The 15,039-nt window shown below is 39.9% G+C and overlaps 1 protein-coding gene across 1 annotated transcript in view; it reads right to left on the bottom strand.

The window, feature by feature from the left end:
• The window catches only part of LOC117338780, an 87,982-nt gene that overhangs the window by 31,836 nt on the left and 41,107 nt on the right, over positions 1-15,039 (bottom strand). The window contains exons 7-10 of the mRNA XM_033900108.1: positions 13,454-13,545; positions 7,954-8,121; positions 4,738-4,930; positions 1,076-1,421 (exon numbers count right to left, since the gene is read on the bottom strand). Of these exons, the coding sequence (XP_033755999.1) occupies positions 1,076-1,421; positions 4,738-4,930; positions 7,954-8,121; positions 13,454-13,545 (799 nt within the window). The remainder of the gene's footprint in view (positions 1-1,075; positions 1,422-4,737; positions 4,931-7,953; positions 8,122-13,453; positions 13,546-15,039) is intronic.

Below are 15,039 nucleotides of genomic sequence, written 5' to 3'. Positions count from 1 at the left end.
CCGTTGCAGTCTATTTGCTACAAGTGTGTTTATGTAGAGTTGGTTGACCAACCAGGAAATGCATATGCATGCAAAATGCCAAATCGTTGGGAAAATGAATAATATTGATGATCAAACCCAGTGTGTTTGAAAACTAAGATACCTAGTATATATTGTGGACAAGGAAGCTTGTGTATAATTTCTATTGACTGAAAAAAATGGGCTTAAAGTGAACAAGCAGAATAAGGAAAACATTACATGTAATGTCTCTCTGTCTGAACATTTCTTTTGATAATTGTAATTACAGAACTTCAGTAAGTAGAACCTAATCAAATAACTTTGAACATTTCAGAAGTTTACATCAGCAGATATATCATAGTATTATTAATATTGATATACAGCAGTTCATGCAAACTCCCGATCCTCATGTCATGAACCAACTCCAGGATTATTTGTACTTGAATTTAATTAAATGCAGGAAGTTTTAAACTTTTTTTTTTTGTTTTTTGTTTTTTCAAATATACTTACCTGTTTACAAGTCCAACAGCCTTATACTTACCATTATTAAACGGTCTAAATGTTGACATGTGACACATATGACTTTCAGTTTTGGTTGACCTTTGGCCAAGGTGGAAAAGGTGTAAAATGATGGGCAAGGACAGATTGGAGAATGTTTCACTCAGGTGACTTAAAACTTATCACTGACTGAGTGTTAGGATGCCAGGAATAACATCTATAGAAGAGCAACAATTAAGATCTTCATCCTCTAAGACCTCTTAGGTGATGGTTACAAGCAAGTGTGTGGCTATAAGCTGGTAAATTAACCCTTTCAGTTTAATATAAAGATGCCTTTAAGCTGTTTATGTCTTAATTTTAATATAAAGATGTCTTTAAGTTATTTATGTCTTAATTTTAATATAAAACTGTTTTTATGTCTTCATTTTAATATATAGCTGTCTTAATGTCTATATTTCTCAGTCCATTTATTTTCATTATCGATATATTTCCCCCCTTATTTAACATGTTTTTTGCAAATTTCCCATTATGGCCAGAAGAAACACAATATTGAAATACATTAATTTTGACTCTTCCTTACCTGAGACAAAATCTTTACATGTACAGTTTCCTGATACCACATCACATTCCATTTTCTTTGAGGAATCAGTACCCTTTGTACTACAAGCACAGGGCTGGCATCCATCAAATCCCGGGTCCTGTAGACCATAATGGTTGGGTGAACATCTGTCACACTGTGATCCATCCACATTACTTTTACAGAAACACGTTCCATTATCGTCACAGAGTTTACTTCCTGTCTGATCACAGGAAGAACATGGCGTGCATCCGTCGGGATTGGAGGCGGTGAAGTTAGAGGTAAGGTGTTTACAGGTATCACAGTAGTAACCCTCCACATTGGCTTTACAGAGACATGCTCCTCCATCCTAGGCAACACATAATTAAACACACCTACATTATAATAGTCCTACACATATACACACCTACATTACAATACAGTCCTACACATATACACACCTACATTATAATACAGTCCTACACATATACACACCTACATTACAATACAGTCCTACACATATACACACCTACATTATACTACAGTCCTACACATATACATACCTACATTACAATACAGTCCTACACATATACATACCTACATTACAATACAGTCCTACACATATACACACCTACATTATACTACAGTCCTACACATATACATACCTACATTATAATATAGTCCTACACATATACACACCTACATTATAATACAGTCCTACACATATACACACCTACATTATACTAGTCCTACACATATACACACCTACATTATACTAGTCCTACACATATACATACCTACATTATAATACAGTCCTACACATATACATACCTACATTATAATATAGTCCTACACATATACACACCTACATTATAATACAGTCCTACACATATACACACCTACATTATAATAGTCCTACACATATACACACCTACATTATAATATAGTCCTACACATATACACACCTACATTATAATACAGTCCTACACATATACACACCTACATTATAATAGTCCTACACATATACACACCTACATTATAATAGTCCTACACATATACACACCTACATTATAATACAGTCCTACACATATACACACCTACATTATAATATAGTCCTACACATATACACACCTACATTATAATATAGTCCTACACATATACACACCTACATTATAATACAGTCCTACACATATACACACCTACATTATAATAGTCCTACACATATACACACCTAAATTATAATACAGTCCTACACATATACATACCTACATTATAATACAATCCTACACATATACACACCTACATTTTAATATAGTCCTACACATATACACACCTACATTATAATACAGTCCTACACATATACATACCTACATTATAATACAATCCTACACATATACACACCTACATTATAATATAGTCCTACACATATACACACCTACATTATAATAGTCCTACACATATACACACCTACATTATAATATAGTCCTACACATATACACACCTACATTATAATAGTCCTACACATATACACACCTACATTACAATACAGTCCTACACATATACATACCTACATTATAATATAGTCCTACACATATACACACCTACATTATAATAGTCCTACACATATACACACCTACATTATAATACAGTCCTACACATATACATACCTACATTATAATAGTCCTACACATATACACACCTACATTGTAATACAGTCCTACACATATACACACCTACATTATACTACAGTCCTACACATATACATACCTACATTATACTAGTCCTACACATATACACACCTACATTATAATACAGTCCTACACATATACACACCTACATTACAATACAGTCCTACACATATACACACCTACATTATAATACAGTCCTACACATATACACACCTACATTATACTACAGTCCTACACATATACACACCTACATTACAATACAGTCCTACACATATACACACCTACATTATAATACAGTCCTACACATATACACACCTACATTATAATACAGTCCTACACATATACACACCTACATTATAATACAGTCCTACACATATACACACCTACATTATAATAGTCCTACACATATACACACCTACATTATAATACAGTCCTACACTATACACACCTACATTATAATACAGTCCTACACATATACACACCTACATTATACTACAGTCCTACACATATACATACCTACATTACAATACAGTCCTACACATATACACACCTACATTATAATACAGTCCTACACATATACACACCTACATTATACTACAGTCCTACACATATACATACCTACATTATACTAGTCCTACACATATACACACCTACATTATAATACAGTCCTACACATATACACACCTACATTATAATACAGTCCTACACATATACACACCTACATTATAATACAGTCCTACACATATACACACCTACATTATAATACAGTCCTACACATATACACACCTACATTATAATACAGTCCTACACATATACACACCTACATTATAATACAATCCTACACATATACATACCTACATTATACTAGTCCTACACATATACACACCTACATTATAATACAGTCCTACACATATACACACCTACATTATAATACAGTCCTACACATATACACACCTACATTACAATACAGTCCTACACATATACACACCTACATTATAATGTCCGATAAAATATACCTGGTTACACAGTCATATAAAATATACCTGGTTACACTGTCATATAAAATATACCTGGTTACATTGTCATATAAAATATACCTGGTTACACTGTCATATAAAATATACCTGGTTACACTGTCGTATAAAATATGCCTGGTGACATTGTCATATAAAATATACCTGGTGACATTGTCATATAAAATATACCTGGTGACATTGTCATATAAAATATACCTGGTTACACTGTCATATAAAATATACCTGGTTACACTGTCATATGAAATATACCTGGTTATACGGTCATATAAAATATACCTGGTTATACGGTCATACATTATTGTATAAAATATACCTGGTGACACTGCCATATAAAATATACCTGGTGACACTGTCATATAAAATATACCTGGTGACACAGTCATATAAAATATACCTGGTTACACAGTCATATAAAATATACCTGGTGACATTGTCATATAAAATATGCCTGGTGACATTGTCATATAAAATATACCTAGTTACACTGTCATATAAAATATGCATGGTGACATTGTCATATAAAATATACCTGGTGACATTGTCATATAAAATATACCTGATTACACTGTCCTATAAAATATACCTGGTTACACTGTCATATAAAATATACCTGGTTATACGGTCATCTAAAATATACCTGGTTACACTGTCATATAAAATATGCCTGGTGACATTGTCATATAAAATATACCTAGTTACACTGTCATATAAAATATGCCTGGTGACATTGTCATATAAAATATACCTGGTGACATTGTCATATAAAATATACCTGATTACACTGTCCTATAAAATATACCTGGTTACACTGTCATATAAAATATACCTGGTTATACGGTCATATAAAATATACCTGGTTACACTGTCATATAAAATATACCTGGTTACACTGTCATATAAAATATACCTGGTGACATTGTCATATAAAATATACCTGATTACACAGTCATATAAAATATACCTGGTTACACTTTCCAGGTGTTTTTGTTCCTGGAGCACTTGTACAATTACACCGGAGGGAACAGCTAAAATCTGTTGGTTCTCTGTAATACCCCTCTGAACATGTCCCACAATCCTGACCAGTTGTTTTTGTGGATTGTACACAGAAGCAGTTATCACCACTCAGCATGTCAGCGTTCCCAAAGCAGTTTACTCTGATGAGTGAAAAAAATTTGGTTAACTATGGTAAAGTAACAGATTAACAGAAGAATGGTTGATACAAATGACATCCAGGAGATGGTAACATTGTACCTAATAGGGTTATCGTTTATTGATTGTATCAGATTGTTGTAAAAGTTCTGATAATTTGGTATATTAAAATAATAATAGGACACAGAGGCAGCAAACAATAGCCAATTAATACAGACACCTGTCTACACACCTGTCTACACACCTGTCTACACTCCTGTCTACACATCTGTCTACACACCTGTCTACACACCTGTCTACACGTCTGTCTACACGCCTGTCTACACGCCTGTCTACACGCCCGTCGTCTACACACCTGTCTACACTCCTGTCTACACGTCTGTCTACACGCCTGTCTACACGCCTTTCTACACGTCTGTCTACACGCCTGTCTACACTCCTGTCTACACGCCTGTCTACACTCCTGTCTACACATCTGTCTACACACCTGTCTACACACCTGTCTACATGCCTGTCTACACGCCTGTCTACACGCCTGTCTATACGCCTGTCTACACGCCTGTCTACACGCCTGTCTAAACGCCTGTCTACAAACCTGTCTACACGCCTGTCTACACGCCTGTCTACATGCCTGTCTACACACCTGTCTACACACCTGTCTACACGTCTGTCTACACACCTGTCTACACGCCTGTCTACACGCCTTTCTACACGTCTGTCTACACGCCTGTCTACACTCCTGTCTACACGCCTGTCTACTCACCTATCTACACGCCTGTCTACACGCCTGTCTACTCATCTGTCTACACGCCTGTCTACTCGTCTGTCTACACACCTGTCTACACACCTGTGTCTACACGCCTGTCTACACGCCTGTCTACTCACCTGTCTACACGCCTGTCTACACGCCTGTCTACACGCCTGTCTACACTCCTGTCTACACGCCTGTCTACACTCCTGTCTACACGCCTGTCTACACTCCTGTCTACACACCTGTCTACACTCCTGTCTACACGCCTGTCTACACGCCTGTCTACACGCCTGTCTACTCGTCTATCTACACACCTGTCTACACACCTGTGTCTACACGCCTGTCTACACGCCTGTCTACTCGCCTGTCTACACGCCTGTCTACACGCCTGTCTACACGCCTGTCTACACTCCTGTCTACACGCCTGTTTACACGCCTGTCTACACGTCTGTCTACACGCCTGTCTACACGCCTGTCTACACGCCTGTCTACACTCCTGTCTACACGCCTGTCTACACGCCTGTCTACACGTCTGTCTACGCCTGTCTACACACCTGTCTACACACCTGTCTACACACCTGTCTACACACCTGTCTACACGCCTGTCTACACGCCTGTCTACACACCTGTCTACATGCCTGTCTACACTCCTGTCTACACGTCTGTCTACACGCCTGTCTACACGCCTGTCTACACGCCTTTCTACACGCCTGTCTACACGCCTGTCTACACATCTGTCTACACACCTGTCTACACACCTCCTGTCTACACGCCTGTCTACACGCCTGTCTACACACCTCCTGTCTACACGCCTGTCTACACGCCTGTCTACACGCCTTTCTACACGCCTGTCTACACGCCTGTCTACACGCCTGTCTACACTCCTGTCTACACGCCTGTCTACACGCCTTTCTACACGCCTATCTACACGCCTGTCTACACGCCTTTCTACACGTCTGTCTACACGCCTGTCTACACGCCTGTCTACACGCCTGTCTACTCACCTGTCTACACACCTGTCTACATGCCTGTCTACACACCTGTCTACACGCCTGTCTACTCGCCTGTCTACACGCCCGTCGTCTACACACCTGTCTACACACCTGTCTACACGCCTGTCTACACACCTGTCTACACACCTGTCTACACTCCTGTCTATATGCCTGTCTACACACCTGTCTATACGCCTGTCTAAACACCTGTTTTCACAACTGTCTAAACACCTGTCTACACTCCTGTCTACACACCTGTCTACACACCTGTCTACACTCCTGTCTACACGCCTGTCTACACACCTGTCTACACGCCTGTCTACACTCCTGTCTACACACCTGTCTACACACCTGTCTACACTCCTGTCTACACTCCTGTCTACACACCTGTCTACACGCCTGTCGATACACTATCATGACCACAGTTTTTTGCCAATTGAATTTTTTTCACAAAATATTTTTCAATAAACCTCAATTTATTAATCACTTTCTCTGTTTCTATCACTTGCCTATCCCAAACTTATTTTTTCAAGTTTTGATGTATAAAATAATTAAAGTAAACTTTACTAATAGAAGATTAGGTAAAAAAAATCAATGCTTAGTGTCTTGATGGGGAGGGGGTGTCACTTTACCGTGTGGAGGGTAATTTTACCATAATGGTATTTTGACCTCAGGGTCATTTCACCATGATTCAAAATGCCATGCTACATAGGTACATGTACACGTCTCGGATGTGCCGGTAATGTCAATATGTATGGATACAACAGAAAGTGCTTCCAGCAGGAATGTGTTTGGCTATAGCTGAATAATAAATTTAATTTTTCTTTTATGTTAGAACTGAATTAGAATTACATTTCTAGTTATAAGTCAAAGTCACCAATCAAAGGTTGATACCTGTATCCGTTTTATATGCTTGTATTTCATTTCAATTTTGTTTTTGTCCAATTCTCTGAATAGAGATGTCTATTTTTTTGGGTTTTTTTTTTTTTTTTTTTATTTAGTCCGAATCTCTAAATAGAGATGTCCTTTTTGTTTTTAAGTTTAATGTTAAAATAAATACTCATGTCTCTTGTTTAAGTCGCAGTTTTAATTTGAATATCATAATTTACACCAATGCACGTCAAATAAATGTATGGTGCTCAAAAATTTAATGTTGTTTACTTGTTATGTATAACTTTGTTAGGAGTTAACCAAGAGTGAGAGAAAGTCAGTAAACATATAAAGGTGTAGATGTCTGTCCTGCTGACAATATCAATATCTGTATGCAATATATAACAAAACAAACCTTCTATTGACTTGAATCTCCACAACATGGAAAACATCTGATGAATCAGCGTGACCAGAAAGGGTGATATTGATAGAACTGCCTAATCGCCCCATCAAGTCAGGACGGATTAGGATCTCATCTACCGACCCTGCTGACAACTCAAAGATATTCCCACTTGGTGAAGAGCTGAAGAACAATATGACCTTGATTTTAGAATATTTAGAATTAAAAATTCCTAAAACAATTTGTAAAGAGATCTTGGTGGGTCAGAACAATTTGTAAAGAGATTTTTTTATCGATGTTGTAGATAGATGGTCATCTGAGGATGTTTACCTGATGGTCAACTGAGGATGTTTACCTGATGGTCACATGAGGATGTTTACCTGATGGTCACATGAGGATGTTTACCTGATGGTCACATGAGGATGTTTACCTGATGGTCACATGAGGATGTTTACCTGATGGTCATCTGAGGATGTTTACCTGATGGTCACCTGAGGATGTTTACCTGATGGTCACCTGAGGATGTTTACCTGATTGTCACCTGAGGATGTTTACCTGATGGTCACCTGAGGATGTTTACCTGATGGTCACCTAAGGATGTTTATCTGATGGTCATCTGAGGATGTTTATCTGATGGTCATCTGAGGATGTTTACCTGATGGTCATCTGAGGATGTTTATCTGATGGTCATCTGAGGATGTTTATCTGATGGTCACCTGAGGATGTTTACCTGATGGTCATCTGAGGATGTTTACCTGATGGTCACCTGAGGATGTTTATCTGATGGTCACCTGAGGATGTTTACCTGATGGTCATCTGAGGATGTTTATCTGATTGTCACCTGAGGATGTTTATCTGACGTTCACCTAAGGATGTTTATCTGATGGTCATTTGAGGATGTTTACCTGATGGTCATTTGAGGATGTTTACCTGATGGTCATCTGAGGATGTTTACCTGATTGTCACATGAGGATGTTTACCTGATGGTCATCTGAGGATGTTTATCTGATGGTCATCTGAGGATGTTTATCTGATGGTCATCTGAGGATGTTTACCTGATTGTCAACTGAGGATGTTTACCTGATTGTCACATGAGGATGTTTACCTGATGGTCATCTGAGGATGTTTATCTGATGGTCACCTAAGGATGTTTATCTGATGGTCACCTGAGGATGTTTACCTGACCGTCATCTGAGGATGTTTATCTGATGGTCACCTGAGGATGTTTACCCGATGGTCACCTGAGGATGTTTATCTGATGGTCACCTGAGGATGTTTATCTGATGGTCATCTGAGGATGTTTATCTGATGGTCATCTGAGGATGTTTACCTGATTGTCACCTAAGGATGTTTATCTGATGGTCATCTGAGGATGTTTACCTACTGTAATGGTCAACTGAAGATCTTTACCTGATGGTCACCTGAGGATGTTTACCTACTGTAATGGTCACCTGAGGATGTTTACCTGATGGTCATCTGAGGATGTTTTCTGAAGGTCACCTAAGGATGTTTATCTGATGGTCACCTGAGGATGTTTACCTACTGTAATGGTCAACTGAAGATCTTTACCTGATGGTCACCTGAGGATGTTTACCTACTGTAATGGTCAACTGAAGATCTTTACCTGATGGTCACCTGAGGATGTTTACCTGATGGTCATCTGAGGATGTTTATCTGAAGGTCACCTAAGGATGTTTATCTGATGGTCACCTGAGGATGTTTACCTGATGGTCATCTGAGGATGTTTATCTGATTGTCACCTGAGGATGTTTATCTGATGGTCACCTGAGGATGTTTATCTGATGGTCATCTGAGGATGTTTATCTGATGGTCATCTGAGGATGTTTACCTGATTGTCACCTGAGGATGTTTATCTGATGGTCATCTGAGGATGTTTATCTGATGGTCATCTGAGGATGTTTATCTGATGGTCACCTGAGGATGTTTATCTGATGGTCATCTGAGGATGTTTATCTGATGGTCATCTGAGGATGTTTACCTGATTGTCACCTGAGGATGTTTATCTGATGGTCATCTGAGGATGTTTATCTGATGGTCATCTGAGGATGTTTACCTGACGGTCATCTGAGGATGTTTATCTGATGGTCACCTGAGGATGTTTATCTGATGGTCATCTGAGGATGTTTATCTGATGGTCATCTGAGGATGTTTACCTGATGATCACCTAAGGATGTTTATCTGATGGTCATCTGAGGATGTTTATCTGATGGTCATCTGAGGATGTTTACCTGATGGTCATCTGAGGATGTTTTATCTGATGGTCACCTAAGGATGTTAACCTTATGGTCACCTGAGGATGTTTCTCTGATGGTCATCTGAGGATGTTTATCTGATGGTCATCTGAGGATGTTTACCTGCTGGTCACCTAAGGATGTTTATCTGATGGTCATCTGAGGATGTTTATCTGATGGTCATCTGAGGATATTTATCTGATGGTCACCTGAGGAAGTTTACCTGATGGTCACCTGAGGATGTTTACCTGATGGTCATCTGAGGATGTTTACCTGATGGTCATCTAAGGATATTTATCTGATGGTCACCTGAGGAAGTTTACCTGATGGTCACCTGAGGATGTTTATCTAATCGTCACCTGAGGATGTTTACCTGACCGTCATCTGAGGATGTTTATCTGATGGTCACCTGAGGATGTTTACCTGATTGTCAACTGAGGATGTTTACCTGATTGTCACATGAGGATGTTTACCTGATGGTCATCTGAGGATGTTTATCTGATGGTCACCTAAGGATGTTTATCTGATGGTCACCTGAGGATGTTTACCTGACCGTCATCTGAGGATGTTTATCTGATGGTCACCTGAGGATGTTTACCCGATGGTCACCTGAGGATGTTTATCTGATGGTCACCTGAGGATGTTTATCTGATGGTCATCTGAGGATGTTTATCTGATGGTCATCTGAGGATGTTTACCTGATTGTCACCTAAGGATGTTTATCTGATGGTCATCTGAGGATGTTTATCTGAAGGTCACCTAAGGATGTTTATCTGATGGTCACCTGAGGATGTTTACCTACTGTAATGGTCAACTGAAGATCTTTACCTGATGGTCACCTGAGGATGTTTACCTACTGTAATGGTCACCTGAGGATGTTTACCTGATGGTCATCTGAGGATGTTTATCTGAAGGTCACTCTAGTAGTTTATCTGATGGTCACCTGAGGGATGTTTACCTACTGTATGGTCAACTGAAGATCTTTACCTGATGGTCACTGAGGATGTTTACCTACTGTAATGGTCAATCTGAAGATCTTTACCTGATTGGTCACCTGAGGATGTTTACCTGATGGTCACTGAGGATGTTTATCTGAAGGTCACCTAAGGATGTTATCTGATGGTCACCTGAGGATGTTTACCTGATGGTCATCTGAGGATGTTTACTGATTGTCACCTGAGGATGTTTATCTGATGGTCACCTGAGGATGTTTATCTGATGGTCATCTGAGGATGTTTATCTGATGGTCATCTGAGGATGTTTACCTGATTGTCACCTGAGGATGTTTATCTGATGGTCATCTGAGGATGTTTATCTGATGGTCACCTAAGGATGTTAACCTTATGGTCACCTGAGGATGTTTACTCTGATGGTCATCTGAGGATGTTTATCTGATGGTCATCTGAGGATGTTTACCTGCTGGTCACCTAAGGATGTTTATCTGATGGTCATCTGAGGATGTTTATCTGATGGTCATCTGAGGATATTTATCTGATGGTCACCTGAGGAAGTTTACCTGATGGTCACCTGAGGATGTTTACCTGATGGTCATCTGAGGATGTTTACCTGATGGTCATCTAAGGATATTTATCTGATGGTCACCTGAGGAAGTTTACCTGATGGTCACCTGAGGATGTTTATCTAATCGTCACCTGAGGATGTTTACCTGACCGTCATCTGAGGATGTTTATCTGATGGTCACCTGAGGATGTTTACCTGATTGTCAACTGAGGATGTTTACCTGATTGTCACATGAGGATGTTTACCTGATGGTCATCTGAGGATGTTTATCTGATGGTCACCTAAGGATGTTTATCTGATGGTCACCTGAGGATGTTTACCTGACCGTCATCTGAGGATGTTTATCTGATGGTCACCTGAGGATGTTTACCCGATGGTCACCTGAGGATGTTTATCTGATGGTCACCTGAGGATGTTTATCTGATGGTCATCTGAGGATGTTTATCTGATGGTCATCTGAGGATGTTTACCTGATTGTCACCTAAGGATGTTTATCTGATGGTCATCTGAGGATGTTTACCTACTGTAATGGTCAACTGAAGATCTTTACCTGATGGTCACCTGAGGATGTTTACCTACTGTAATGGTCACCTGAGGATGTTTACCTGATGGTCATCTGAGGATGTTTATCTGAAGGTCACCTAAGGATGTTTATCTGATGGTCACCTGAGGATGTTTACCTACTGTAATGGTCAACTGAAGATCTTTACCTGATGGTCACCTGAGGATGTTTACCTACTGTAATGGTCAACTGAAGATCTTTACCTGATGGTCACCTGAGGATGTTTACCTGATGGTCATCTGAGGATGTTTATCTGAAGGTCACCTAAGGATGTTTATCTGATGGTCACCTGAGGATGTTTACCTGATGGTCATCTGAGGATGTTTATCTGATTGTCACCTGAGGATGTTTATCTGATGGTCACCTGAGGATGTTTATCTGATGGTCATCTGAGGATGTTTATCTGATGGTCATCTGAGGATGTTTACCTGATTGTCACCTGAGGATGTTTATCTGATGGTCATCTGAGGATGTTTATCTGATGGTCATCTGAGGATGTTTACCTGACGGTCATCTGAGGATGTTTATCTGATGGTCACCTGAGGATGTTTATCTGATGGTCATCTGAGGATGTTTATCTGATGGTCATCTGAGGATGTTTACCTGATGATCACCTAAGGATGTTTATCTGATGGTCATCTGAGGATGTTTATCTGATGGTCATCTGAGGATGTTTACCTGATGGTCATCTGAGGATGTTTATCTGATGGTCACCTAAGGATGTTAACCTTATGGTCACCTGAGGATGTTTCTCTGATGGTCATCTGAGGATGTTTATCTGATGGTCATCTGAGGATGTTTACCTGCTGGTCACCTAAGGATGTTTATCTGATGGTCATCTGAGGATGTTTATCTGATGGTCATCTGAGAATATTTATCTGATGGTCACCTGAGGAAGTTTACCTGATGGTCACCTGAGGATGTTTACCTGATGGTCATCTGAGGATGTTTACCTGATGGTCATCTAAGGATATTTATCTGATGGTCACCTGAGGAAGTTTACCTGATGGTCACCTGAGGATGTTTATCTAATCGTCACCTGAGGATGTTTACCTGATGATCAACCGAGGATGGCTTACCTGATGATCAACCGAAGATGGCTTACCTGACGTTTACATGAAAATGTTTACCTGATGGTCACCTGTGGATGTTTACCTGATGGTCACAAATGGATGTTTACCTGGAAGGATCTTCAGAACCAAGTGATGAGTCTAACTGGATGGTGACATACAAAGGGAGAGTGTTGTTGACTTCTATCCTAATTCCATCAACCTGATTAAAATATTATAAAAAACGTAAATCTTGAATGAACAATATTGTACAATGTGTGTAATCATGTACCATCCTTCACAGCCCCAACCTCTACCCCACCCTCCATCCCTCCATCCCACCCTCCGCCCCAACCTCCGCCCCACCCTCCATCCCAATCTCCGCCCCAACCTCCATCCCACCCTCCGCCCCAACCTCCGCCCCAACCTCCATCCCACCCTCCCCCATTCCTGCTACCCCACCCACCACTCCATGACTCTCCACCTCAAACCCACCATCCACACCTCCTCTAAACCTACATTTACACAACAAAATAACAAACGATGTAAGATAAATTTACAGTATTTATTAAAAAGTTTGCAGATAAGGGGTGCATATCACCTTAGCAGTTACCTCCCTTGGACCGGGTGGGGTATAGCCGTGGGCTATTTGAACCCCGTAATGCTGAAGAGCATGGTGCTGAAAAGCTATGGCCAACAACCCGTTGAGAACATGACTTGGAGGTATGGCTGACCTGAAGCTCATGGGTACCATAGCCTGGTCGCTCAAATGTCCAGGAGTCGGCAAGAGTTGGGAGTTACATCACTTAGGCTTAGGGTTCGACTTGCTGTCTTACCCTGGGCCAGATAGAGTTGATGTATGCAGTCCAGCTAACCCTTGGTTCTGGGGTTGGATTGACCGATTTGTGGTGTATAGCAGTAGTCTGGCATCATTAATAGTCCATGTTATTATGTTATTACATGGTGTCAGTTTACTGCCATAGGCCCAAAGGTTGAAACCGATAAAGTCACAAGCAACCAATTAGATAAAGGTGGCGGTGGGGAGGTGGATGGTATGACTGTTTGTTCGAGCAGTTAGAACAACAATGGCAATTTGGATAGAATTTCTGAGGAGAAATTGACATTAGCCATGTGACCGAGCGTGGTCTTCTGATTGGATCTCTTGACATCCTTACCTTGTTAGTAAGGGGCTGTTTAATTAGAATATGTAAATTAGGTGCAGGAGTGAAACCTCCCTTCATAGATAACCGTAGGGTCAGGGAGGTCATAGATAGAGCCAGACTGGTCAAGACTGGGTGATAAGGGTAATTAGATTCCCCCAAGATGATATCTGCATGCAAGTCTTATCTGTGCCCATTACATTCAGACTGGGAAGTTGCTTTGATAAGGTTTGTTTATCTGAGAGACAGAGAACATAAAGACTAGCAGGTGCTTTGAGTATATATTTGCACATGTGTGCAGTTGACAAGCGGACATGAGATGTCCTTTGATACAGTTTATTTAGCCTTGGCATGACCTGTACTGGTCAGCAAGGAGGAGCATAAATCTCCAAAAGCTTCAAGTGAAGCCATGCAGTATGTTAAATTGACTGTGTTTGGATGACAGGCAGGCCCCATATCTGCTGTGTAAACCTGCCTAATATTTAATATTAGACTTTAATTTACACAACAAAATAACAAACGATGTAAGATAAATTTACAGTATTTATTAAAAAGTT

This window comes from Pecten maximus, chromosome 12 (assembly GCF_902652985.1).
Source record: "Pecten maximus chromosome 12, xPecMax1.1, whole genome shotgun sequence".
Classification (NCBI taxonomy): Eukaryota; Metazoa; Mollusca; class Bivalvia; order Pectinida; family Pectinidae; genus Pecten; species Pecten maximus.
Note: the sequence above shows the minus strand (reverse complement) of the source record. Positions and strands in the feature narration are given on the sequence as shown.